Source organism: Hetaerina americana, unplaced genomic scaffold (assembly GCF_022747635.1).
Source record: "Hetaerina americana unplaced genomic scaffold, ioHetAmer1.1.p SCAF_9, whole genome shotgun sequence".
In the NCBI taxonomy this organism is placed as follows: domain Eukaryota; kingdom Metazoa; phylum Arthropoda; class Insecta; order Odonata; family Calopterygidae; genus Hetaerina; species Hetaerina americana.
Window position 1 is genome coordinate 53,901,688 of NW_027287538.1, and position 27,242 is coordinate 53,928,929.

Sequence of the window (27,242 nt, forward strand, 5' to 3'; positions counted from 1 at the left end):
GAAAGATCTTAAAGCTATGTCATTGCAGGGCAAGACACCTAGATGTTACTCTAAGGACACAGGCTAGAATTCCACAAAAGAGATTTCTCTAGAACTAACTAATGTTTCTTGCTAAAAAAATTATTAAATTACACATAGCGGTGGGGTGTGTAACAAAGGAAATATGATATTACAAGGAATTCGAAGACATATTATGCTCATATTTACATTGATTTTATGTGGAGTTCATGAAAAGATCTTAGATTTCTTGCATGGAAGTGAAATTGGAGCATGCCAACATAGCATACATTTTGATTGAATGAGGGGTCATTTAAGTATTTGCAGTAAACAAAGGAGAGATACGATGAGAAATAAGCAGGCTAATAAAGGCTGGGGATTGGATAAGGGTAAAACATATGAGGCATAATGGTTCAAGAGGAAAGGCAAATTAAGAAATTAAGTCATGAATGACTCTAGTGGAAGTGACTCCCAAGACAAGGGATTCTGTAAGCGTCATTAGCAGGATGACATGTATGAAGTAATGCATCAATGTGTCAGGGGCAAGAGACATACAGTGGCTGTCTAATACAAGCTTTGGACAGTCACAGAAAGGAGCCAATGAGGGTTCATTCCACAGACCATAAATAAAATTAAGCTCTTTTCAAGGTATGCACCAAGAGAAGGAAATGGTGTAAGCATGCTAAAATCAAATTGCAATGGAATTGATGACAATGCAATAAGCAGAGCACCTATTGATGTCTGTCCTGGATTCTAACACTCTCGTCTCTCTTCCGTTATGTCATGCATAAAGTAGTCACAGGTTTTCCTTGGGGCACAAATACCGTGTCTGTACAAAAAATTAGAGCTAACACTTAAGAAACTTGGGGAAAGAGAAAAACCACTCACCTCCAGCATTGATTTTGGCTCTGGCAAATCATCTCCCTTGTAAATTTGAATGTAAGACTTGAAATACTGGACTAATTCTTTTGCTTTCACATCCTGACCACTAATTTTCTTTAACACCAAGTTCTCTGGGGCTAAAAGAAGGGGAATCAGAATTTGCAGCTGTTCTTTGAAGTCAGGTTCAATGTCTGTAAAGAAAAAGTGCACAAGTTATTGAGAAGTTTTGTATAATTTCATATATACTAAAATTCTATATTATATTTACTTGAAGTCATGCCAAAGTATCAGACAAAACTTACTGTACCTGTAACTATATCACACAAAATTTCATAATTCATTACTTTATCCTGGTAACTCTAAATTATTGTACTTTGGTCCATATTCATTATTTATTTGAATGAAAAATTGTGATTTTCAAAAATGAGCGGTACAATCTCAACATTATAGTTCTGATCTCAGATACTCAAAAAAGAAGGTCTAGTGAATGTGATCCTTATTTTATGAAGCAGTCGTGCTTCGCTATGACTTGTTGGAAACATCTTAGGGACAATGCATTGTACCATGACAATGTACACCTCCAAATGAGCCAACCAATCTTCATGGAGAGCACCAATTTAAGAAAAATTGCACATTGATGACTTTGATTGGCTTTAACTCAATGGTTATCCTGCCACAAGGCAGGAGTCCACTGCCAGCAGGCTAACATAGTTCCTCAACTTGCCTATTTCATCATAGGAGCTAAAGAAAATGAACAGTTACAAAAGGAATGCAGCACCAAGTACTCAATATATGCATACCTGATAACCTGCCATCAAATTTAGGATTAGTTGCCACCTTAAGCCCAGGATGTGGCATCAAGAAACAGCTTATGCTGGTAAAACACTGGCGAATGTGTCGCCTAATTGACTTGAGTTCAGCATGCTGATTGTCTGACAACTGAAATGAGATCACACCAAACATTCATCTTCCTCAAACTGTAATGATAATTGGCTACAAAGGCAAGATTCATTTGATGGAACAGACATTTAAATACATGCTTGAATTACTCAGAAATTAAAATACTTTTAGGTTCACCTTTAAAAAAATGTCTAGAAGTCTATAAAATATACATAAAATGACAATGACTCTAAAAATCTCTCTCATGAGCCCATTTAAATTTAACACAAACAAAAACACTTCAATGCAGATTATAAATTTTTGAGAAGTTTCATTTAGAGAATCCCATTTCAGAGTTTAAAAGAGATATGATCTTATACCATCATGGTAGTCATGATCTCCCATAAATTTGTCCCAATAAAATGCTATCTTTTGTTTCACTGAGAGAAAATTTAACTTTCAAAATATTTATAAAATTTACTAGCAATTATCAAATTCCTGATTATTAATGATATGATTGCCTATTTCTTGTGCAAACCTTTAATCTCCTGTCTAAAATAATTCGCCCTCCTTTTTCGCCGTAGTCTGCCTCATATGGAAAACTCCAATCCCGCACCAGAAATTGTAATCTTTGGAATGGTGTGTCTCCACTGTCTTGAAGAGCCAACCGCCCATATTCGGTGAATAACTGCACGGAAAAAAGTAAAGGATTGGTTGATGAGGTTGAATGTTTCCATAGACAGAAAATAAATAGAAGGGAGTAAGTACATTAACAGTACAGGGGTAGTATGCATATAGTTAATGCTAAATTATGCAGCAAATCCTCGATATAACAAAACTCTCAGGACTGTAGAAATTAGCTGGGCCTGGGTAACATCCTCGCCTGCCAACCCAGAGGTAGTAGGTTTGATTCCTGCCTAGCTGGCTTGTCTCTATCTAGAGCTTGGGTGCTTGTGTGTATTGTTATGTATATCATTGCTAACAGTCTGATGTAAAGACCAAAGTACTGTACATGGATGAAAGCAAAATTAAAAAATTAATTAATTAATTGACAGTTTATATCAAGGTTTTATTATCCCAAGGACAACTTGGCATAAAATCTTAAAACCTAACCTATTTTTTCTGAAGACACTGAACTTGGGACATTAAAATATTAACATGAGATTTCACAATTTTTCAAACATTTATATTTATAATTTACCATAAAAATTCATATTATTATGAATGTTATAGGTTGCAACAATGAGATGAGTCATATGAGGTGGACTTCTTTAAGGTTGGACATTGCAATTTCATTTTTGTTAAGGCCTGCAAAACCCTTGGGAAAAGTCTGTGCCCAAAGTAGCTACAGCCTTAAACAAAAAGAAGACATCTAAAAAATTATTTGTTTCATTATTTCAAGTTTGATAAAACTCTCCCACTGGAAAAGTATCATAATAATATTTTTGTTGTGAATTCAGAGAATTTTGAATTTACCACTTATTCATGGCTTTACAGAACACGTTATCTTTTGTGTCCCTTTTGAGTTGCATATGAGAACAAGCAATGCAATATTCCTACTCTTACCACACTTCTTATTCAACAACACCTTATTTCATTGAGTAGACTTATGTGGAGTGAAACTATTGAAGATCTAGGTCTTCTAGGTGTTACTCCTCATTGGTCCATATTGCTGGGACAATAGTTTTACCAGCATTGCTGACCATTTGCCACACTTCTGACCTGAAGATGCTTACTGCAACACAGGGGAAAATGTTGTTCCAGCATTATGGGCCAAGGGAGTGAATCCCAAATGACTTGGATCTTAAACAACTTATCTCATCTTATTTTAAGAAGCCATTATATTCACAATTAGTTTTGTGATGGAAATGACATTTTAAGCCTCTTACTTCCTTGTATTACTCCTTTTTGCCACAGATACCAAAGATCTCGTTAGGACATGCATGAACAGTAGTAGCAACTTTTGAAAATTATATGTTTACATGTTCAAGATCTTCTAGAATGTTTTATAGGTTTGAAGATGATGCTGATTAGTATGTGTCAGGTAGAGATGAGGGCACTGAACAATAAAATTTTTTTCTACCACAACAAATTAATCTCTTTTAATGAAGAAGCATTTTGATCAGGATAAGCCAATGGAGGTCTAATTACACCTCAATAGGAAGTGCTAACCTCTTCATTTTATCCACATTTAGAGTTTTTCAGTAAAAAAAAACCTTTGCCCAATACTATTATTTAAAATTGACATTTCTTTAAAATTTGTACGAAATTTTAGAGTGAAAAAGTGGGCAACAGGTGCAGCACTACTAGTTATCTATTGTTTGTCCTTTCATCTCAAGGCTATTACATTAAATTTCCTCTCCTAGCCGAAGGAGATATTATATGCATGATCGCTCAGAGAGCAACAAGTAAAAACAGACCAGGAGATAATCCCATGGTACCACTTAGCATGAGAATCATTAACAATACGAAAAAATTGAAATTTCACTTTAAAGATTGTTGGGCTTCAAAATTTTTTATAAAACAGCAGTAATGCAATAGCCAAGATTTGATAATTTGACGTTATTATAACTGAGGCAATAAAATAATGATTTATGGATCACCTGTAAGTGCTGAAGATCATCCTCTTGAATATTTTGAGATAAATTATACACCTGTACAGAGCTAGTCATGGTGCTTAGGGCAAACACCGTAGCACAGTCTCGGACTGTACTCTGGCTGTCGAAAGCTCCTTGGGTATCAATTAGGAGAACTGCCACCTGCCAAGCAGAAAACATCAACATCAAATCACAAGCCAAGATGTAAAAGAATTATAATAGGGGCTACAATGGCAACATTTTCATTTGAATGTACCAGAAGATATAGATAACATGTTAAAACATATAAAAATAATTATTGCAGGTGCTTTTTAAAATTGGAGATAAGATATGTGCATTGTTTAATTACTAACATTGTTTATATAAAAAATGTTATACATCATAGAGAAGGCGGAGAGTTCCCATAGATATACCAGTGATATGAAATATTTAAAAATTAAAAATATTCCTGTCAAAAATTTCTCCTAAATAAAAATAAAAGAGTGCTAAAACATGTTCGACTATGTGGGGGAAGTTGGGACTAATTTCATTCATGTGGCCAATCAAAGTAAACCACTTCTGGGATACACTTGGACTTTTATGTTTATTAAAATACCTTCTAGGGTTAAGAACAACCCTAAATTTTGCATATTATTGCATTAAAAATGTGTTATGGACCTATTATGCTATCATTGTAATCTGTGATATGTGAATATGAGAAAACATTAATTATATTGAGTTCTTTCATGTCGAAAATTTATGACCATTTATCATTTTCATTTTGGCAATTTAAGCTTTTATTGTATCACAGATAAGGCAAAATGGTGCAGAAGATCATCACATCTCCGAACATCTTCAATAATCAATGCATCACCCATAGAGACTTCCCAAAATACATCCAACCAAAAAGTAAGAAGACCTGGTCATCCTCCAGAAAACACACCGTAGAAGTAGGCAAGAGAGCATGGCTAAAAGGGGAACTCCATGAATAGCACGTAAAACGAGATGAGACGAGACCATCTCTTACTTACTACCTTCTCCTCCTACACATTGAGTTAACACACGATTTACAATGGACCGAGGGGTATGTTTCGAAGATGAGGTCAGGCAAAAGTCCAGTTTGATGTAAAATATGAAGCTGTTCCCATAAAGCAGAAAGACTTCAGTCCCAGCACCCCATTCCTTTCCTGTTAGAGTATTGAATTTAAAAGATCATGAATTTCTTCCCAATGAATTATCACTCTTGGAGAAAGGGTTTAAATACGTCCCAAATGTCCCTATTACGGTCAACGACATAAAGAGTTTGGCAGTAGACTATGAGGTGGCCCTCCTTCAAGAGAATAAAGGAACCAAGCAGCTTGTGGCTTGAGAATTTGAAAAGTAACACTCAAAGCCAACCTTCAACCACAAGGGCAATCTTCAGAAATTGGCCGTTTTGAAATCCATCAAGAAGTCAAGTGGCTTCCGAAAAACTTTTTGAGATTCTGAAGGCTAATAAAGGCTATTTGGTGGTGATTTTCGGAAAAGATAGTTATATCAGAAAGTGTGAAGTGTTTACTAATTAGAACAGCATAATTTAAGTGCATAGTGGTCCAACAACAAATATTCAAAAAGAGTGCAAACTAGTAATTAAATCCTGGCCAGTGATACTCAAAGCTCATAGGTTAGTGCAAATGAATCCGTCACTGTTCCAATTTTTTGGTCTCCTAAAAACCCACAAACCAGATATTCCTATCAGGCCCAGTGGTTTCCAATGTTTCAGCCCCTAATCACCACCTGCCAAGTAAAGCAAACAGCATCTTCAAGGACTATACCAAGTTCTCTCCAAATTTCTAAGTCAAAAACTTCCCATCTAGCCTGCCGCCTTGCAGAGTTAATCCTCCCAAATGCATCCTAGGGTCTTTTGACGTCTGCAGCATATTTCCGAGTATCCCCACCCAAGAAGCTCTCCAGTTAGCCGAGAAAATGCTTTTTTGGAAAGGGGTTCCATTTCCAGTTATTAGTGAGTTGTATATGGTCCTAAAAACAAGTGTATCCCAGAACTATTTCCAGTTCAACGAGAAATACTTCTCACAAACCCATAGTCTGGCCATGAGATCCCCTTTATCACTTCTACTAGTGGACCTTTATGGACCAGGTGGAAAGTGTTCTATTTTCCTCATCAAACAACTTAGTGAAAAACAATCTATTGGCACCTCTAAGTAGATGATATATTTTGTGTGTGTGCAGGTTCATGAAGACAAATCTACAGCTTCTTGGTGTTTCTAAAATCCTAGGACAAACATATTAGATTCTCAATGGAGAACAAACTCATGGAGTCCCTTTTAGTTTTTGACATTACAATCGCAAAAAATAAACGGAAATGGACTTCCCTATTTTCAGAAAAGATACTTGCACAGATCACATCATTCACCTCACGTCAAAAGATCATTTCTCCAAAAATTAGGGGCATTCAACTCAATGATCCACCAAGCGACAAGTATCCGCTTGTCTCCACAAAACACTCTAAAAGAACTCCAAATGATAAAAATGACAGCTGTATACAACTGTTTCTGCTCCCAATTAGTTCAAAAGTTGTATCAGAATAAATTATAAAAAATAGCAGTAACATCCATATTCAAATTCATCCCCAAGAAAAACACAGCGAAATGGAAAAGATTTCTCTTTCTGGGGAATATATCTCGTAAAATGACCAGAACTTTTCCAAAGAACAGGATAAAACCAGCCTTCTATAAGGCAACTTAGGGAATCTTTTATCCAACAGCAAGGACAAAATTGCCATTATGGAAAAGAGTGGGGTGAATACATTGCACTGCGAGTGCTCTGCCATTTACATTGGACAAACAGGGAGCAAATTCTGTGAACGTGTGAAAGAACATTATGCCCGCTTCAAAAACAGAAATCCTTCTTCCCATTTTGCCAAGCACCTACTGGACAATAACCACACAAGTAACTTTGTTCACGAGGTTATACAGGTTGCATTCCGAAAGTAACGCAATTATTTATTTTAAGTAATTTATTGAATAGATTTGTATAAACACTTAAAATTCCTCACAGTACCATCCTTGGGAATCTACACATTTTTTCCAGCAACTCTGCCATGGCCAGTACGCGCCCTGGAAGGTGCCTTCGGGGACCTCTCACAAGGTCTTCATCATGGCTGAATGGATCTCTTCCATGGATGAAAAAAGGGTTCCTTACTTAATCCAAGGGAACAAAAAGAAATCTGCTGGGGTGATGCCAGGACTATAGGGGGGGTTGGGCAGCGTTGGCACCTGGTGTTTGGCCGGGAACTCACAGACTTGTAGCATGTTGTGGCAAGGAACGTGATTGAGTTCCCAGGTGGCGGAGATGTCTTACCTCCCCCCGACGTCCCTTTTAACAAGTAACAATGCGAAACACAACAGTAGATGACAAGTTCACTTCACTGGCAACCATATTGATACTCAATTGAAGGTCTGGGTCCAAAAATTGTTGAACACGAGCCACATTGTTGTCGGTTTTGCTGGTCGACAGCTGCCCAAAGCATTGTTTGTCGTGATCCTCTTCCCGGCCTTCCTTGAAGGCCTTTAGCCACCTCGAAACTTGCGAATAGGATAGCGCCGAGTCCCCGTAAGCCTCACAAATCATTTTGTAAGTCTCCTCAAGAGATTTTTTCAGTAAAGCACAACACTTAGTGGCATGACATTGCTCGATCGTGGATTCCATTGTTTTCGCGGCACGGTCAGCATGCAGAGGTTTACAATAACTGATGCCCTACTGCTTCCAGAGCTTGGAGATCACTGAGACCAATGTTGTGGCAAAGCTTGGTGTCCCTTCCACCTACCCAAAGTGGTTTGATTCCACTCTGACCAATAGGAGCGGTGCAGGAAATTCAATTGCATTACTTTTGGAACACACACTATATTTGGGGAATAATGGCTTTAGATTAGATGCAATGGAACATTTGGAAGTTTCCAAGAACACTCATTATAAGGGTATATTGATTAATGACTTGATGTATTCCTCCCGCTCCCTCCTCCAGGACCTCCCTCTGTTCCACATTCCCTTTTCTCCCCGATGCCATGCCCATCCGCCTTCTTCCCCCTCTGACCCCCTGCATACACATACACCAGTTTCCCTTCTCATTCTACTCCTCCCACTTACCTGCACCTCGCCCTTCCTCTACTGTGCCTAGTATATAAAGCAATGTGTCTTCTAGACTTCATCTGATGAAGACTTATCAAGTTGAATCGAAGGCCGTGCTTAATAAAAACATACATGGAAGAATAAAGTGTTTTCTTTTCCAATTCAAGCTCGTAAAGGCATTGATTTACACATACTAAAAAAGTACTTGTGTGGTTAATGTTGCTTCAGTGCAACAATAATTATACTTTCAGTGCCCACTGACCATACATATCATGCAAGTATAGGAGTTGTCAAGCAGCAAGAAAAGTACAAAATACATATACAGTGGAAACTCATGACACCAGCATAATCCGTACCGAGATCTTTCTCACAAAGCGAAACACTAGTTTACGGAAACAACTTTTTGCATGTAAATTAATGTAAAATACGATAATACATTCCATGCTGAAAAACATTAAGTATGTACAAGGTTTTTTCAAAGAAAATTATGTATACATTGTTCAGGATGGAGGTTCACATTCACCTTTTCTTCTATCATCGAATGAAGCCACTGGGAATGCGAACTCGATTTGCAAAAGTAAAAAAGAATTGAAATAGATAGATAATTATTTATGATATGTACACAATTCCTTATGACTAGAAAACTGTCTACAGACATTTATTTTTGCAGACGCTGCAAAATTTGATGAAAATGCAACTCAGAATGATTGTTAAATAACTTTAGTAAAAATGTAATGAAAAAGTTCAGGAACTTTTGAACAGATATTATACGAAGATCTTAGACCAATTCAGCTGATAAGCTATGAAGTTAATGAGGAACAAAATAAAACACTCACACGTAACTACGTTCCTAAAGTAAACCTAACGCAAGACTTTTTAGTAAAAACTTCATTTCTCTTCAAGAAAATCCCTTTCACTAATGTCCAACTTATTTGCATACTGCACAGACTATTACCCTAGATTATTTAGGGCATTTACCTTCGTACCACGACCTTGTCAGCCATAACGAGTGACTTAGTCATTGAGATACCTTTCATAAACGGGAAAATGTTTTGTATTTACCAAATATCCGCTTTTTCAATTAAGCTAATGTGATTCGGCCCTAGATATCCCTCACATATACCACCTTTGAAATTCTTGTGAGGATTTTTTATGAGCTTCACCCCACACAAAATCACAATTATTTTCAGGGACTAAAATCTTTACAAGAATTAAATTATAGTTGCCAGATACCTCTAAATGGGGCTTTAAAGAGAACACCTAAACGTATATTAATATTTACAAAACAGTTGTTTCTTTCTGTCCATGCAAGGTTTAAAAAATTACCAGGTGGCCAACAAAAATTTGTTTAACTATAAATGAGAATTGAATAATTTTCCACGACACAAACTTCACTTATACGCTAACAATAATACCATATTTCCTAACTCATTAGAAGCACCCTGATTTTTTCAGGAAGGTAATTATGAAAAAAACTTAAACCAGATAGAAAAGATGAATGTATTTTGATGTTAACACTTAACACAAAGAAAATTGAATGGTTACATCAAAAAATTAGCAGCTACATACATATCAATGTTTATTCATTGTAGAATCTCAGAAATTCATTATCACTGGACCCAAACGCCTTTCAGCTGCCTTGCTTCCATGTTCTGAAGCGTTATTCACAAATTCAAGTTTAAATGTAATACTGTATGATAATCTTCTCTCTTGAGATCCCATGAGATCATTATCATTTAAAATTTTTATGCCATACATAATTCCTCTTAATATTTTGTTATCAATGAAATTTGTATTAAAAGCAACCATTTTCTATTCCTTTACAACACACTCATGCTACTGAATGTCCATAGACTCGGAGATTATCAGGAGATACAATGTATGCATGTATTAGCGGAGGGGTGACATCCCCATTAGCCCTATGCATATTACTTGGTGAGATGAAACTAAATTCGCTACATTGCATAATTTAAGATTTATTTAGGAATATTTAGAGGAAGAGCTTTCAACAAAATATGAAAAAACTGTTCCTTAATACCGCCTCAAAAGTGATATTATTGAGATTTGTAAGAAAGGCAACCATTTCCTATGCATTAAAACATTAATTTACATTAATGTACATTTAAAACTATAATAAAAAGTATTTTCTGGCAGATCAGCTTGCGCTAATTGAAGATTGAAGTAATACCTGTATACCCCATATGATGCAGACTGATTTTACAGCTGATTTTGGAGAAAAAATATGTTTTATGGGCTGGGAAACACAGTAAATTGAATTCAATATACTGAGAAGAAAACAAGGCAAGTATCAACAGTTGCAAGTGTCAAAACTTGCTCCATGTATACACTCACCACACATTATGGTACTTATTTGAGTATGCTGTCAATAATTTTCAAATTATTCGGAAAATCATTCATCACCAAAGATGGGGTTTAATAATATTAAAATGAAAAGATACCAAGGTAAGTCATTTTATTCCCAGCTAGCATCTACATTGAGAATGAAACTCCGGATTGGAACTGCAGATGCCTTAGCCCTCCCAAATTATCAATAGGGTGGACTCTGATTAGTTCTGGCAGATATTATGACATTAACTAGATCCGTTTTTAAAGAGAAATTAAAAAATCATGCTAGATGCCAGCTCTCTTAATAAGGGCTCTATTTGATTACGCCAATATCTTTACATAAGATTTTATTATGATAGTTCAAAAAGAGGACATCAAAATAGGAAAGCATCAACAAGTTTTCTTCATTCTGAATGTTTCAGAAATTATTTGAAGGTTCATTAGAAATATAACATATGAATTTTCAAAAAGTAAAACAATAAATCTTACCTCATCATTTCTGTTAGGAAGTTTGGCAAGGAAAACCTCAGACCACATTAAAATTCCAGTGGTATCCCTTTCTGAACCACCTCTCCAAGAAAATCCTTCCAAAGGTGCATCCTCTGGTCCCATCCAATTAGCCTTCTGATCTGGATCTGGATCAACAAGGCTTCCAGCTACTCTATACTATACACAATGAGGAGGTAAAGAAATTGTCATAATAAATTGGAAAGCATAATTAAATCAGTACATTGAATAGCAATGCAATAACAACTTTATGTAATTGGCACCCATATGTAAATGTGTTTTATAATTGTGGGACTAATATATGTTTTTGCCTTTCTTTTTGTAAAAGGGTTATTTCCGTATATAAATAAAATAAAATGAATTCAGGCATTTTATTCAGCAATTATTTAATTCATTAACTCAGCACTAGGTGGGTAGCAAGTCATTTTGATGCAAATAACAACAATAAAATTTATGGGGGGGTAAATTCCTAGAGTTGTGCAGTAGGCCAGATAAAACAATCTTTTGAAAGTAAGATCAGCTGATGAATTAAAACGAAACCAATTACTTTCTACTAGGGACAGTTGAAAGTCTCAGACAACTTTATATTAATTGTCTCTGCCATGTATTCAACTTTGAAATTAAAACTTCTGTAAGGGCAATACAATACTATCTTTACTGAAATTAGCACAAGGTTTACAGGCTAGGCCAAGACTGCCCCCATCCTTTGCCCTTATCGAGATATGCTTTCTTCTTACAAAAAAATGTCTCCTTGCCCAACTGACAATGACAGGCACAATGCCCTGGATGCTAGTGGTTATGCTAAATCCCCAGAAAAATGTTTCAGTTAAGTATCTTGAAACCTTTAGGGGAAATGCTGCCCTATGCCTATGCTGAAATATATTTGCAATTTAATACAAAAAACACTTTCAACAAAGCTTAATTCTTATTTAGAAATACTAATACTAACACATAACTACGAACTTTTCTGTCTATGCCTCAGCTTAGTTTCATTACTTAATACTTTCAGCCAGGACACCAGCCAATTTGTTCTTAAGCTTTAAATAAAATTCAAACCAAAGTGAAAGGCTAAATAACAACTGGAGCCTGGAGGGTAATATACAAATAAGTAAAGAGGACCCGGTGCAAAGCTTACGATGGTCAATATAGATACTCATTACATAAATAATATGCACGGAACTACATCATGTATATGCTTGATAAATATGGGGCATAGCATACATGATTTGTATAAAAGTATACGAAAAATAGATTTGCTGATGTCCTTATAGGGCTGATTTCATTTTTAGGAAAAGGAAATAGTCTCCTGGTGCCAAGTTGGGACTGTAGGGGGGTTGGGCAATCGTCACTATCCCATTGCAGAAGGTCTGCACAAGCAGATACTCAACTCTGCTCTTGGTCATCTGTCAAGACCTTCGGGACGAGTTTAGGATCTTTCGCCTTTGCCAAATATTCAGTGATAATGGTGATTTCTATCATTTTATCAATACCAATACAATCTGTGATCATGTGCACACTTGAGTGACGGTCTGAATTCAGCACTTCAAGCTCACATCAGGAAAAAATTGTTACAGATACTTTTTTTGCAAACCTTGCAAAATATCCTCAATGTAGCATATCATCAATACATCATATCAATTAAGATATGACCAAGAGCTGAAGTTGCAACCCGGACTTTCAGAATGTGGTATGGGAGAAAAGGTTCCAAACGTGCAATACATGAACAGCATACCAGGCAATCATTAATGTCAATGATTTTATCAACCAACTATTTACTCTCCACAATTAATATTTTTTGACCTTGAGGTGCTTCAAACCATTTGCTCAGAAATAGTAGCTAAAACCATTATGAAACAACCCTGGCTGAGAACAAGTGAACATCCAGGAGAATTTGGGTGAATTTTTACCATGTGGACTACAGAAAATGGTAAACAGAACATTGGTGTTGGCATTAACTTAACAGCACCAAAATGAACTATAGATGATGATTAGTTAACATTTCTTTGCTGGGCTAGTGAATACCATACTTGGTAGGCTATACACTATATTTGACATGTATATACTGGGTGGCCACTCATTTTCCAGATTCCTGATCATAGCTTTCTCCCCTATGAATTCCTGATACACATTCAGTGTTTTCCCCAAGCTTATATCAAACATGAACTGACCTCACAACAGGAAAGAAACATTGTCCCAAGGGGCATTATTGGTTCCCATTATATATTGCATATCACACACGAAATCTCGATTTAAAATTGCTAATTTTCTCAATTTTTATCCCAAATTTTTGAAGAAATTGACTTATTAACGACTACCTCGACTGAGTGACCATCCTGAATATATGATACAATTAGTAGAACCCTCGGCGACATTGGTTACATTATGAGGGTTACCAGATATTTTTAGATTAATGAACGACAGGAGTTATGACAAACTAAGAAAAAATGACATTTTTTCCATAAACGAGAACACTTGACGAATGCGTGAATGTGTATGTATACGCGCACACAAACATTTTTCATTGCTGGGAAAATTCCAGACAATAATCAACATCCTGATGGGCCTCCCCGATTATTTCGGCCGACTTTTGGGTCTGCTAATGAATGGACCGTGTTAGATCTGGCACACCAACAACCCTAACTCAGCAGCTACCGGTCCTGGGGAAATAGGTAACGTGCGCTAATAGCGTGAAACTTCAAGTTTAAGGTTCGAGTGCCACGACTAAGCGGCCGGCTCGATGCGAATCCTTTCCCCTGATTGGCTGTATGAACTTCGACAGGCACGCCAACATGTAAACGCGACTACGCAACTGGTGTATCCCCGGCACGCACTCGGAAACAATCTCATGAGCATGTTTGACTAACACCAACTTCCCTTCCTTCACTAACGCCCCTTCCCGGAAGTAATCTCAGCAGCGAAATGTTTGACGGAAATGCTCAACACACACTTCTACTGGTATCGGAAAATCATTGGGGAAAAAAGCTAGAATATGCAAGAAGGGGGAAACGGGAGAAGTTAAAAATTACCAGCCAGCACTTGATAAAATCTCCAGAAAACACTTTTTCAAAAAAGAAATTGGTAGATAAATTAACAATACTCGAAATTCAATAAATTAAAATATTAAAGAACATGGTTTATACTTACATGAGCATGCATGTAGCGAAGGAAAAAGTCTAACAGAAAAGACTTTCCCTTGCGGAAGGCACCGGCAACAGAAACAATAACAACATAACGATCTCGAACTTCTTTATGTAGGAGAATTCGCTCCAGGCTTGTGGTATCTAGTTCGAATGAATGGTCCGATTTGGTCACCACAACTGCGACTGGGTGGCCTTCCATTGGCACTTCATCAATACTAGGAGCTACACGTTAAGAAAAAGAAGTATTTCATTAAGTTTCATACCACAAGAAAACATTTTCAAACATTGCAAACAAAATACTACAACATAAAAACAAAGCTTTTAGTGAATACCAATAAAATATTCACAAACTCTTTATGAAATTAGTTCAGCTCATTGAAATTTCAAACTAAATCTTTAAAACAATGAGTAACACTCAAAAGTCATAGCATTTGTTGCAATTACAAATTCTGAAAGCTTGCTTTGCGTAAATAAAATGTTTTAAACAAGGATTGTCTTTCATAATTACCACTACTAGGAGAATACATTTATCCAGCTAAATACTTTGACATAGAAATAATAATAATGTTACCTAAATTTAATTACCTAGGAAATTATAGAGTTTGACGGCCTGGTTTACATATTAAATAATTTAACTGAATCACAACAACTTCACATTTTAAACAAAAGATGTGTGAGACGCGTTTGAGATAGTATCGCGGCAACGATATAAATAAAACCGTGAACCCTAATGAACTTCGCTGACCTTGAAGATGAAAGTGACGGCTTCTCTCAACTATAGCAAATTTAAGTGAACAACTTTAAAAAATATAATACGAAAAACATGATCTAGCGTTATATAAATACATAAGGATTTAGAGGGATTATTTTGCGGTGAATATCGCTTATGTTGAATAAATACAACGTAATTCAAATATGAAATATATGGCAGTGATAAAATGCTCTTATTATTTGTGAATCCAAAGTTTTTAATGGAAAAAAACCAATTGGGGCATTTCATGGCTATATTAAAAAACCTAAATACGCCCGCAGCGTAAAAGAGAAGTTTGCCTTCCTGTCAAAGACGATGGCGAAATCTGCAGTTATTATGTGTTTCTGGAGTTCATACAAATGAAACACCTAGGAGACTTCTTCGGCTACCCTTGAGCATAATCTGTTGAGAACAAACTGTGGTCCGCCACTGCTTTGTATGCAACCCACGACCGCTGATGGTGAATTCACGTCATAATTTTTATTTAATTGAAATAGAAAAAAACTTAATTTTCCTGTTCAACAAAAAAGTATTTGTTAACTTGATGTAACCACTAACACAATATAATACTTCAAGGGCATGAAAGAACTTCTAAACTTGGTCCAATTTTACCACTGCGACCCAGAAGTGCATTAAGTGTCTGTTGTTCGATCTATTGAATGGCAAAGGTTATGCAATGGTGAACTAGACGACATAGTTTGATAAATTAATTCATACTAGACACTGAAATCGTCAAAGATAAAATAGCCACTTGATTAGCTAATATGCTCTAAACCGTAGCCATTGATGCGGAAGAATTCATTTACGGCGTGGTATAACATTACACAGTGGCTTTAATACTCGATAAATGAACATACGAGGGTCATCCGGAAAGTAGTACCCGTTCGTGCCGCATGAAGTGCTGACGACGCGAGTAGCCGCTGGACGAGGTCAGATAGCTTCAGTGGCTTGTCTGCCTTCTCTGAGCCAAGTTGCGTGACGCTAGCATTGCCTGTGTTGTTTCTGTGATTGTTTACAATGTTTAAAAAAATTGAGAACGCCGCCAGTTGTGAAGTGAGGGCAGTGATTAAATTCCTCAATGCAAGAAACGTTCGCCCATGTGATATTCATCGCCAATTAAAGGAGGTGTATGGAGACAATGTAATGGACGAGTCGTCTGTTCGGCGGTGGTGTCGCAACTTCAACATGGGGAGGGGGAACACACACGACGATGAGCGTTCGGGGAGACCGTCTGTCATTACAGACCAACTGGTGAGCTCAGTTGACGAATTCGTGAGGAACGATCGGCGCGTCACAATTGATGACATCTGTGAGCATTTTCCCAATGTTTCTCGAACAATTGTTCATGAAATTGTTAAACACCATCTGCATTATGCAAAAATTTGTGCAAGATGGGTCCCTCGCGTATCTCAATGAGCTGGCGGCGAAGGACTATGCAGCAGGAATACAGAAACTTGTCACACGTTATGACAAATGCCTTAATTTGCTTGGAGATTATGTTGAGAAGTAGTTTAAAGTATCCTCTTTCAAATAAAATTTTTTATGTTTGTTAATATTTACTTTTGTGTCTTTATTTCACGAACGGGTACTACTTTCCGGATGACCCTCGTATTTGCCGACCCCGGTGGCGGCGGGGAAACGTCTACCATTCCCAGGGTCGCAGGTTCGATTTCCGCCTGGTTGGGTTTTCCTCCACCTAGGGCTTGGGTGTTTCTAAGTGTGACCATTGTTATCATTGATAATAATCCGATGTAAAAACCAAAATAAGCTGTTTTAGGACAAATGCTAAATAAATATAAGAGTTCTTCCATCAAAAATCACGACATTTTTTTCATAACTAGGGGTTAAAATATTCTCAAATTGGACTTCCCTGGAATGTGTTTAATTAAGCACATAAAAAAGATAACAGAGTTAGCTTTCTTTAGTTTAAACAGGAAAATGGCATAGTATAAAGTGTAAGAAGTCAGCATACAATATAAAAAGGTGTAATTATGCATTTTCTGTAATTTGAAATTGATAAATAATTAATAATAATATCATTCGAATTGGATAATGATAGATTCGTACACACACGTACACATACATGCGTAATTATGTTTTTTTAAAAGGAGACGCTTGCGTGTGTATATACACACACACTATCTGTTTCCAATTGAATGGATCATATATATATATATATATATATATATATATATATATATATATATATATATATATATATATATATTACACACTCACCTTTTAAAACAAATATTAGCCGATACGTTAGACAATAGGCTGCGCAAAGAATCAAGAGCACATGATTACCGTCAAACAAATACAAAAATTTGACAACTAGTCTTTCTAAACTTAAACAGGGCATGGCAATTATTATAACTATGCAATTGTCAGAAATAAAAAGTAGTCTCACCAAAAATAGGGCATATTTTATTCCTAATTTACTACGAAAATTTGGCGAATTTCCATTTAATTGCTTAAAACGAAGCTAATCTTTAACAATTTATGCTGGACAAGTATACGTAGGCTGAACGGCATAAAAGAAAACTTAGTGGAATACTTTTGATTCCGGAAACCATACATTTCAGGAGAATTCAGATAAATAGAACATTTCTCTGTCGAAGCCGACAACATGCCGAACCCAAATACAGAATTCCAGGGCCCATCGAGCAACTCGCCTCTCCGAAACGAATCTCACCTTCCACTCAGCCAACTATTTCCTCTCCGAGTTTTGTCGCAAAAACTCCCCGAGTCACCCCTTATCTTGAGCAATGGATGTAAGGAGTCAACCACTCAAGAAGGAAGGTCTCGCGATCGGTGGTATAGCCGCAAAAGCTTCGAAGTGGAAGTGGCCCGGTCTGCAGGCACGCATGCGCACTAAGACCCGTTTCCCATGGGGAGCGTGAATCACTGACGCCGATTTCCATTCATTCTATTTTTCATGCGGCCGAATTAAGGACGTATTCTCACGGCGTCGAACTATTCTGAGCGTAAAACGCAGCCACTTCAGTTCTCAAGAGGGCAGACTCGGAAATGCATACTTAGCTCCCGATCACTAGAACGCATAGGCGTACCCACACGACTAAAAATTACAGGATATCTAACTCGGATGCGACACGAACAGAAAATAATTTTTCCCTACAAAAAGTCTATTTGGTGGTTTCTCCATATTATTCATAAAGTAATTCATTTTTTACTACCGGGATTATTTTTATAAATTATATTTTTGATCATCGGGATGACATAGAAGAAATTATACGTGGGAGTCCAGTGTGTAGAGCGCTTGTAAAAGGAGGGCCTGGGTTCGATTCCGACTGACCTCAGGGGATTAACAGCTTCGCCCAAGCTGTGCCACATCATCCTCGGAAACCGTAATCGGTGTAAACCACTAACTTAACTAATTTAACAATTTCACTTAGCTAACTTAACAATTTCACAAAACGCTAGGATTACCTGTTAAAATGTATTAGGTGAAATCTACCCTATCAAATGAACCTTATGACTCAATACTGTGGTATTAAAATACCTTAAAAGTTGGTTGTTATTTGTATTCACCATCTTAATGCTGAAAGAAAACTATGAAGGACAATAGCACATCAAGAAGACCTTAAAAAGAGATTGTTTTTGGTTGTATCCGTAAAAACCCATTAGGTATGTGAAGAAAAAACGAATTTCCATCGATAGGAATGTTGCAACAATCGCCCGACTGTAGTAATTATACCAGAACATCCGCTAACTCTTAAGACATTCGGGGCCTGGCTAACAATAATGTTGAAGTGAGACAACATGGGAGGACGGGAATGATAAATGTCGTATATAGAGCAACCAGTAAAAGGGCAAGGATCCAACAAAATTTACAATTGGTCACAGCGAGGAAGGATTGTGTGCGTGTTCTCCTTTTGATGAGAGGAATATAAGAAAATTTGCGTATAACAAATATTTTTCTATCACTTTTCATTGCGAAATAATTTATTCCAACACTACTTCCGCTTTGTTAGTAATCATTAACTATATGGCATTAAATGCCCTGGAAACAGATTTTCTCGCTCGCGAAAGAGGAACTCATTTATTACCTTTGAGGAATAACGTCCAAGAAATACGAGCTCACGGTTTCATTATATTAAAAAAAATGTTTGGAAAAATATGGTAAATGAACTATAAAACTAAGGTATCCAATAAAACATTACCGGTCAAATTATGTACAACGGCCACGTTGAATGAGATTTCCGCTCTTACCACAGCAAGAAATAGCCTATTACTTATTTAATCGTCAAAATAATAACTAATTGGCGTCGAATTCTTTTGTAGTATGCTCAAAAATACAAGTGCTAATACCTTTCTTTCACGAGTACAGCCATATTAATAACGAGAGATAATAAAATAATAAATAAACAAAAAAATTTGCTTCCCAATAATTGTACCGATTATCTCAGAACCATGCCCTAATGTTTATAAATAACGCAGGCAAATATTTCGTGCATTTTATCTGAAAAAGTGTAGGTTGCGGCAGTCCAGTGGGTAGAGTGCTGGATTGCTGACCGGGGGGTCCCGGGTTCGATTCCCGGGCAAGGCTCTCTGGGCACCTGCAGCACCACCCAAGCTAAAGTGATTTTTCGGGTACCAGGTCTTCCTGGGAAACCATAACCGCCACAGGGAAAGGAACTGGCCCCCCTACCCTGATGTGCGAATTTTCACACGCCGTATAGGGCTTAGTACTGGGTGATCTCTACCATCAACTACTAAACCGACCTTCGGGTTGATTACTGTGTTTATGGTTTTTTTATCTGAAAAAATTATGAGGGGAATGATACGACGCTTCGAACTTTTCCCATTCACTCCAGCTGGAATCTTAAGAGTAATATTTTCATGCGATCAGTGCGCCACATTCAATATTTCTCAACCCCGTAAGAACGGAGATAGTTGCGAGAGAAGTCGTTATTAGGCCTTGAAGCTCCCAATACTAAGTATCCCCATTAAATAGACTGACATCATAAAAATCATTTCAACAAATTCCAACGACAGGTTGTCCAATCGGATGAATTTATAAACAACTTAAATGCTAAGAAAAATGTATTCAAAGCTTACAATCATAGAAGTTGATCACACGAATAAAAAAGACAGTAAAACATGCCTGGCCATTGTTTCCCACTATTTAGCCAGGCATGCCACGAATGGAGAATTAAGCGTAAAAAGTTTTCTCATGTCTTCCTGTTTCATTCATTTTGAAACGCGTTTGGAAAATTATGAGTCTCGAAGGCGTTCCGTGATTCAGCAAACAGACCCGTCACGGGAGAGATATTGGCATTGTTTGGAGGGGAGAATGGGAGCCAAAAAGGTCTTATTACCCGGAACACCGTCAGTTCTTGCTCTCTCTCTCTCTTCCCACGACAACGGGTGAGTACAACGAAGAGCGCCAGAGAATATTACGTGAATTTTGCGGGAAGAGTTAAGGTTAGCACGCAGATTATTAAGAACGCAAGGCAGCGCATGTATGATACCGTGAAAGGTCCCAACGCGCCGTGGTGACATATCGCCAAAGATGGCTCATGTTGACCTCTTTGAGTCGAGTAGTTACTCAATCACAGGGGAGGGTGACAAGCCACAACTTATAAAACAAGGGCAAAGTGGGCTTCGCGACGGCGTTCAGCGGACGGAGAGAAAGGTGATTTTTAATTGGTTGACCTACGCAAACCTACCCCATTGTTGCGAACGGTACTATAATGGTCTCTGGGTCTGGAAATGAGAGAAAACGGCCGGGCAATGCTTAATGCTAAATAAAAAAATCGGGAAGAAATGGGGAAAAGGGGGCGATTTTAGAATCGAAAATCTGGTATCTCAATCGGAAATTCCTGATATATATGAGGTTTACTTTAATTGTGAAATCAGTTGACGTTTTCCAAAGGCCACCACCCGTTCATAAACTTGCAAAAATTGAAACTATGGTCCGACCGATTTCAGTAATACCAGCGGCTTGCAAAGCTATGGGAGGTGATTAACAAAAACATCTAATAACACTTCCAAAAATCGTAAAATAAGACTGCATGCTCGCCCATTAAATCGGGAGTAAGTCGGAAATAGAAATCCATAAAAGGAGTGGCCAAACCGGATACAGGATTTTGGACTTCAGCTATGTATCAATTTAATTAAATCCAAAGTGAATCAGTGCTATCAGAAGGTATCAATTTCATTCTTCTCCAAAAAAGGAATCTATACATTTCTTTTACAAACTTTGCCGGCCCCGGGGGCGGCGGGGTTGTCCTCGTCTGCCAACCCGGAGGTCGCGGATTCGATTCCCGCCTAGGTGGATTTTCCTCCACCTCCACCCTTGTGTGTATGTAATTGTAAATTGCTATATCAATGTTCAAAGTCCGATGTAAAAGGTCGAAGTGCTGTTTTCAGACTAATGCAAAAAAATAAATAAACCTGTGCAATATGAGTACATTTAAAATCACCCGTCAGCTGCTCGCTTCGAGTTTGTGCTGTATAGTAGCTATGCCTACGTGCAATGCCGATCTGATTAATGTGATTAAATAATACATGAGCAACGGGTTCTCGTCATTACCAATGCCATCTGCTTACGAAACTATAAGGCACAAACGCGAACTCATATATTCTATTGTAGCTACACCCGGTGCAATGGATTTCCCTTGAACGGACACCTTGGTGGCCAACTTAAGCTGCAGCCTACCGAACGAATAATCTAAATACTATCTAATTATATCTATTTTATAATAATCTATAACCTCCTCCATAATAATATCTAAAATACTTCCCATTAAAGCGTTTTATCGGCTTTAATTTATTCCTTCTCTGAAGTCTATTTTTGATTTTTTCTGTAACCTACGAGGGTCATCCGGAAAGTAGTACCCGTTCGTGCCGCATGAAGTGCTGACGACGCGAGTAGCCGCTGGACGAGGTCAGATAGCTTCAGTGGCTTGTCTGCCTTCTCTGAGCCAAGTTGCGTGACGCTAGCATTGCCTGTGTTGTTTCTGTGATTGTTTACAATGTTTAAAAAAATTGAGAACGCCGCCAGTTGTGAAGTGAGGGCAGTGATTAAATTCCTCAATGCAAGAAACGTTCGCCCATGTGATATTCATCGCCAATTAAAGGAGGTGTATGGAGACAATGTAATGGACGAGTCGTCTGTTCGGCGGTGGTGTCGCAACTTCAACATGGGGAGGGGGAACACACACGACGATGAGCGTTCGGAGAGACCGTCTGTCATTACAGACCAACTGGTGAGCTCAGTTGACGAATTCGTGAGGAACGATCGGCGCGTCACAATTGATGACATCTGTGAGCATTTTCCCAATGTTTCTCGAACAATTGTTCATGAAATTGTTAAACACCATCTGCATTATGCAAAAATTTGTGCAAGATGGGTCCCTCGCGTATCTCAATGAGCTGGCGGCGAAGGACTATGCAGCAGGAATACAGAAACTTGTCACACGTTATGACAAATGCCTTAATTTGCTTGGAGATTATGTTGAGAAGTAGTTTAAAGTATCCTCTTTCAAATAAAATTTTTTATGTTTGTTAATATTTACTTTTGTGTCTTTATTTCACGAACGGGTACTACTTTCCGGATGACCCTCGTATTTAGGTTTTCATTATTTTCGTTACGCTACGGTTAATCTTTATCTCATATTGATTATCCACTGATGGCCCAGAAGAGATCGCCATTATCTGGCTAACAGTAGCCTATTAATTTGAAAATCAGAGAAAATGTTATCAACCTTCCACCTCCATTCGTTTCTACTATTCGACCTTTCTTTGCCCTTCTATCTTTTCCACCCCAAAATCAAAAAAGAACGCTACACACTGAAATTTATAAAAGATTATTTCAAATAGAAATATATTTTGAACAATAAAAATAATTTTTAATGAACATGATGCAATTCATGACATGAAACTCACTTTCTAACGTCTCAGCAGTATCTTGTTTACTACCAGTTCCGTGATAATACATTGAGTGTTACATAATCGGACAAGCAATGAATAAGCTCTCGTCTTCCGTTTGAGCAGCCTGACACTCACTGAAACACACACTATTTACGGGATACTGTGTTCTAAGTTCAGGAGTATGTGTACCATAACTCGCAGGTCAAGTTCGTTCAAACGACCTCGAAGTGGAATTTAAATTTTAGCTCCGCATAAATTCATTTATTCGGACACTTATCATAGTCCATGTCGTATAAAAGTTTTGTATGCCGTGACAACCCTTTTCACTCGTTCACGTGGGAGTTGCCAGATTTCGACGCAGAATTGTTCAATCTCCTGGGATAGGAAAATCAGCAAGAACGATGAAGAAACCAGGACACCGGAAATATCTCGTTGTTTCGGCATCATAAAATAATATTTAGAACACCAAAGTTCCCATTAAATCGCAGATTGAAACGACTGCAGTGTTGCTAAATTGAAACTAAAACACGACGCAAGCGTGCGTCTCCGAAAAAAATCATTTTACTTGGAGGGGACTCACATCCACACTTTTCGTCTCTCGGTTAGATGCTCGAACCGACGAAATGCCAAATGCTATGATCAACTGATTGTGTTGCTTAGCGTCCTTGTGAAGAAAAGCGGAAGGGGAAGCGGAGAGGAGGGCGGTTAGGAATACATAGAGGAGATATGTGTGAAACCGACTCAGACGAAAGAATAGTTGAATAAAGACGACACCGGTGATGGATAGGGCTGGAATCCGTCAGTCAACTGCAGCGGATGTATTAGATTACCCCATCAAGGCCTCATATTCCAGCGACAACTCTCCCAAAAATGATGAACGGGAAGATAGTAGTGTTCACCCTTAGAAGAGACTGACAAATATAACAGGTCAGCTCAAATCGGGGCGCAAAAGTTCCCCACATCACCAAGCCACATATAGTGAATTCTGTGTAATAGGGAACTAATTTTAATTCGGTCATTCCACTCGTTCATCCTTCAAACGGCGATTGCACACAGGATACCATTTGGTAGGTCGACGTTTACGAATAGAGTATTCTACATACATATATACGAGTTCAATTCCGATATTAGGGTCGGGCTCGATACTTCAAGATGGAGAAGTAACAATTAAATCAATAGTTTATATAAGGATCAGAAGACGGTTTCAACTGATCTCACCGTAGTTGGTACGAAAGCCATGTTAATGATTGTTTAGTGTGTGTTGACCATAGCGTAAAAAATACAGCATGACGCCACCCGAAGCGGCAACAATACCTTTGTCAAAAGGTTTTTCTACCCATCTACAAGGCACCCTGCAAGCCACCGTCAGGGAGTGTGGCAGGTGGCAACGGTACAAATGTCACGTCACCTACGGTCATGCCGAGTTCAGGACTTAGCAACTCCGAAAAAAATTTGGGATTCAACAGCTGTATATGACATTAGGGCACCTTGAGGGCACCAGTAGTTATTACAAATTTTGCTGTATTTATCGAGGAATGGACAACATTTCATGTCCCGAGACCTACACCAAAACGATCGATATGTAAAAAATTAATGTAAGATAACCGCTAGGCGCATCGTTAAATTTAATTATTACCGTATAATTAATATATTAGAATAATATTGTACACGAAAATAATATTTTTTCATTAACGGAACGCATTCCTGGGGTCACTTGTTACGACGGTTACAGCACGGAAAAAGCAAAACAAAACCTGTTTACTTTGATTGTTATCTTTTAGCGGTTTTTAAATGTACAGATATGAATAAATACAGGGAAAAATTATTCAAACATTATACGAAAGAGCAGCTCAGCTATAAGCCCGCCCAACCGTTTGGAACCGTTTCGGTGACCTCACATCCTTCGGCTATATAACTAAGGTTTTCATCAGATGAATAAAATTATCAGTAAACTGATTTTATCTCGATATTAAAACGTTGAATGCATTATTCCATAAGATATTGTACTCGTACAAGTATTTGCGGCTGAGTTTAGAGGTTTTTAGCTAATTATGAGACTGACACCATAGCGGGAACTCTCAGATAAATTTGCAAAGTCATTTTATTATATAATCGGAGATGAAATTACTGACATTTCTGACTAAAATCCCTTGGCAATATGGCAGTTTTTCATTGGGACATTATTATTCATGTCTGTTAACCTCAGACGAAATTCAAAAGACGATTTTTACGATAAGGAGATTACTTTATTCGAGATTGATTTACAGTTTGCCCGTGTGACCTGAGTTTCGTCTCTCTACGCTTCTCCGATGGTTCGACTAGCATCTCCGGCATCAAAGCGAATGTTAACACTAATTTCACCGAACTCACTCACCATTAAATTCCACCCCTAGGATTACACACGGGCAGCAGACACAAATAACTACAGATGCTGGCAGCAACGTATGACACACTGAGTCACAAAATATGTACTCCATGCAAACCAAAACTAGGTAAATCACATCAGCATAATTGAATCGCTACGGAAGTCTAAGATCAATGAGGAGATATAATCAACTATCTACAGGTAAGTGAAGACTTAATAATGCCAGAGATGCAGGATTTCCAAAAATACTCCAAATGAGTTGGGATCGTGTACCAGGAGACTTGCACTCCGTTCCAAGCGAATTTACATGCATTAAAAAATGACCAAAAGCCCTCGAGAGCGACGCCGATCAATAACAGTCGACAGGCGCGTGTCGTGCATTTCAGACTCGCACTTCGACCGCTCAAAATCACGACTTGACGAGGCAACAGGTACATGGAACATTTCCCTCTCGGAATACTTATAACAGCACGCAGTGTCAATGCTTACGCATGAGCGTACTGCTCTGTATTGATGTCACATATGGAGTGCATTGAAGCGCACAAGTACATTCGCTTTATTTTGACGAGATCTTAGCCAGGAAGGAAGGACGAGGACGGGGGGGGGGAGGGGGTTAGGGAATGAGCTATCCCCTTTCAATTTGCTACTAACCCTAGGCAGGAAACTGCCAAGTTTCCATTGGTCGGAAGTTGAAAACGATACAAATCCCTGAAGAAAGTTACCAAGAGTTCTACGAAAGCATCATGCCCGTCACACGAAAATATAGAACTAGGCCCAATTTGGGGGTACCAGGAACCTTATCCCTTCTTAAGAGGACATCCCATAACCCTTCAGAACTGATTTTTGGCTGCGACCCAGTTACTGACATAAATAACGACCAGCCGCCGGTGTATGAAACTTCTTTGGAAGAACGCCCCAAGCGTGAGGCTTCTGGTTCAAAAGTACATTGTTCGAATTTCTGAGGACGCACGATGACAAAGGCAAGCAGGATTATTTAGCATGCAGAAATAGTCGCAGTTTCAATTAGTTTACATATATATATATATATATATATATATATATATATATATATATATATATATATATATATATATATATACACACACACACACACACACACCATTCAAACAGGAAATCCCCGCCAAACGGCGAACAAAACTCATTTACAAAGAAACAGATATAAGGAAAAGGGAGAGGAACACACACAACGGACAAACACAGGAGTAGTGGGGAAGGCGGAAGCAGGCAGATCACGAGTGCAAAAATATTTCCTAGACCGCGACTTGAACTCCGGATCAGTATGTATGTATGTATATCAATATATATATATATATATATATATATATGTATGTATATATATATATGTATATATATATATATATATATGTATATATGACGATATGTATATATATGTATATATATATATATATATATGTATGTATATATATGTATATATATATATATATATATATGTATATATATATATATATATACACACACACACACATATATATGTGTGTGTGTGCGCGTCGCGGTAGTCCAGGGGTAGAGCGTTGGACTCGGTTGACCGGACGGCCCGGGTTCCATTCCCGGGCCAGGCTCTCTGAGCACCAGCAGCTCCACCCAAACTGTGATTTTTCGGGCACCAGATTTTCCTGGGACACCATAACCGGCACAGGGAAAGGAACTGGCCCCCCTGCCCTGGTGTGTGAATTTCACACGCCGTCGGGCTTAGTACTGGATGAACTCTACCATCACCTACCAAACCCACC

The 27,242-nt window shown here is 37.9% G+C and overlaps 1 protein-coding gene across 3 annotated transcripts in view; it reads right to left on the minus strand.

Annotated features, from left to right (window-relative positions):
* The window catches only part of atl (atlastin GTPase), a 99,358-nt gene that overhangs the window by 9,742 nt on the left and 62,374 nt on the right, over positions 1 to 27,242 (minus strand). For all 3 annotated transcript variants that reach the window (XM_071598113.1, XM_071598111.1, XM_071598114.1), the window contains 6 exons: positions 14,460 to 14,677; positions 11,298 to 11,474; positions 4,362 to 4,517; positions 2,297 to 2,446; positions 1,680 to 1,818; positions 886 to 1,070 (listed from right to left, as the gene is read on the minus strand). In XM_071598113.1, coding sequence (XP_071454214.1) covers positions 886 to 1,070; positions 1,680 to 1,818; positions 2,297 to 2,446; positions 4,362 to 4,517; positions 11,298 to 11,474; positions 14,460 to 14,677 — 1,025 coding nt within the window. The remainder of the gene's footprint in view (positions 1 to 885; positions 1,071 to 1,679; positions 1,819 to 2,296; positions 2,447 to 4,361; positions 4,518 to 11,297; positions 11,475 to 14,459; positions 14,678 to 27,242) is intronic.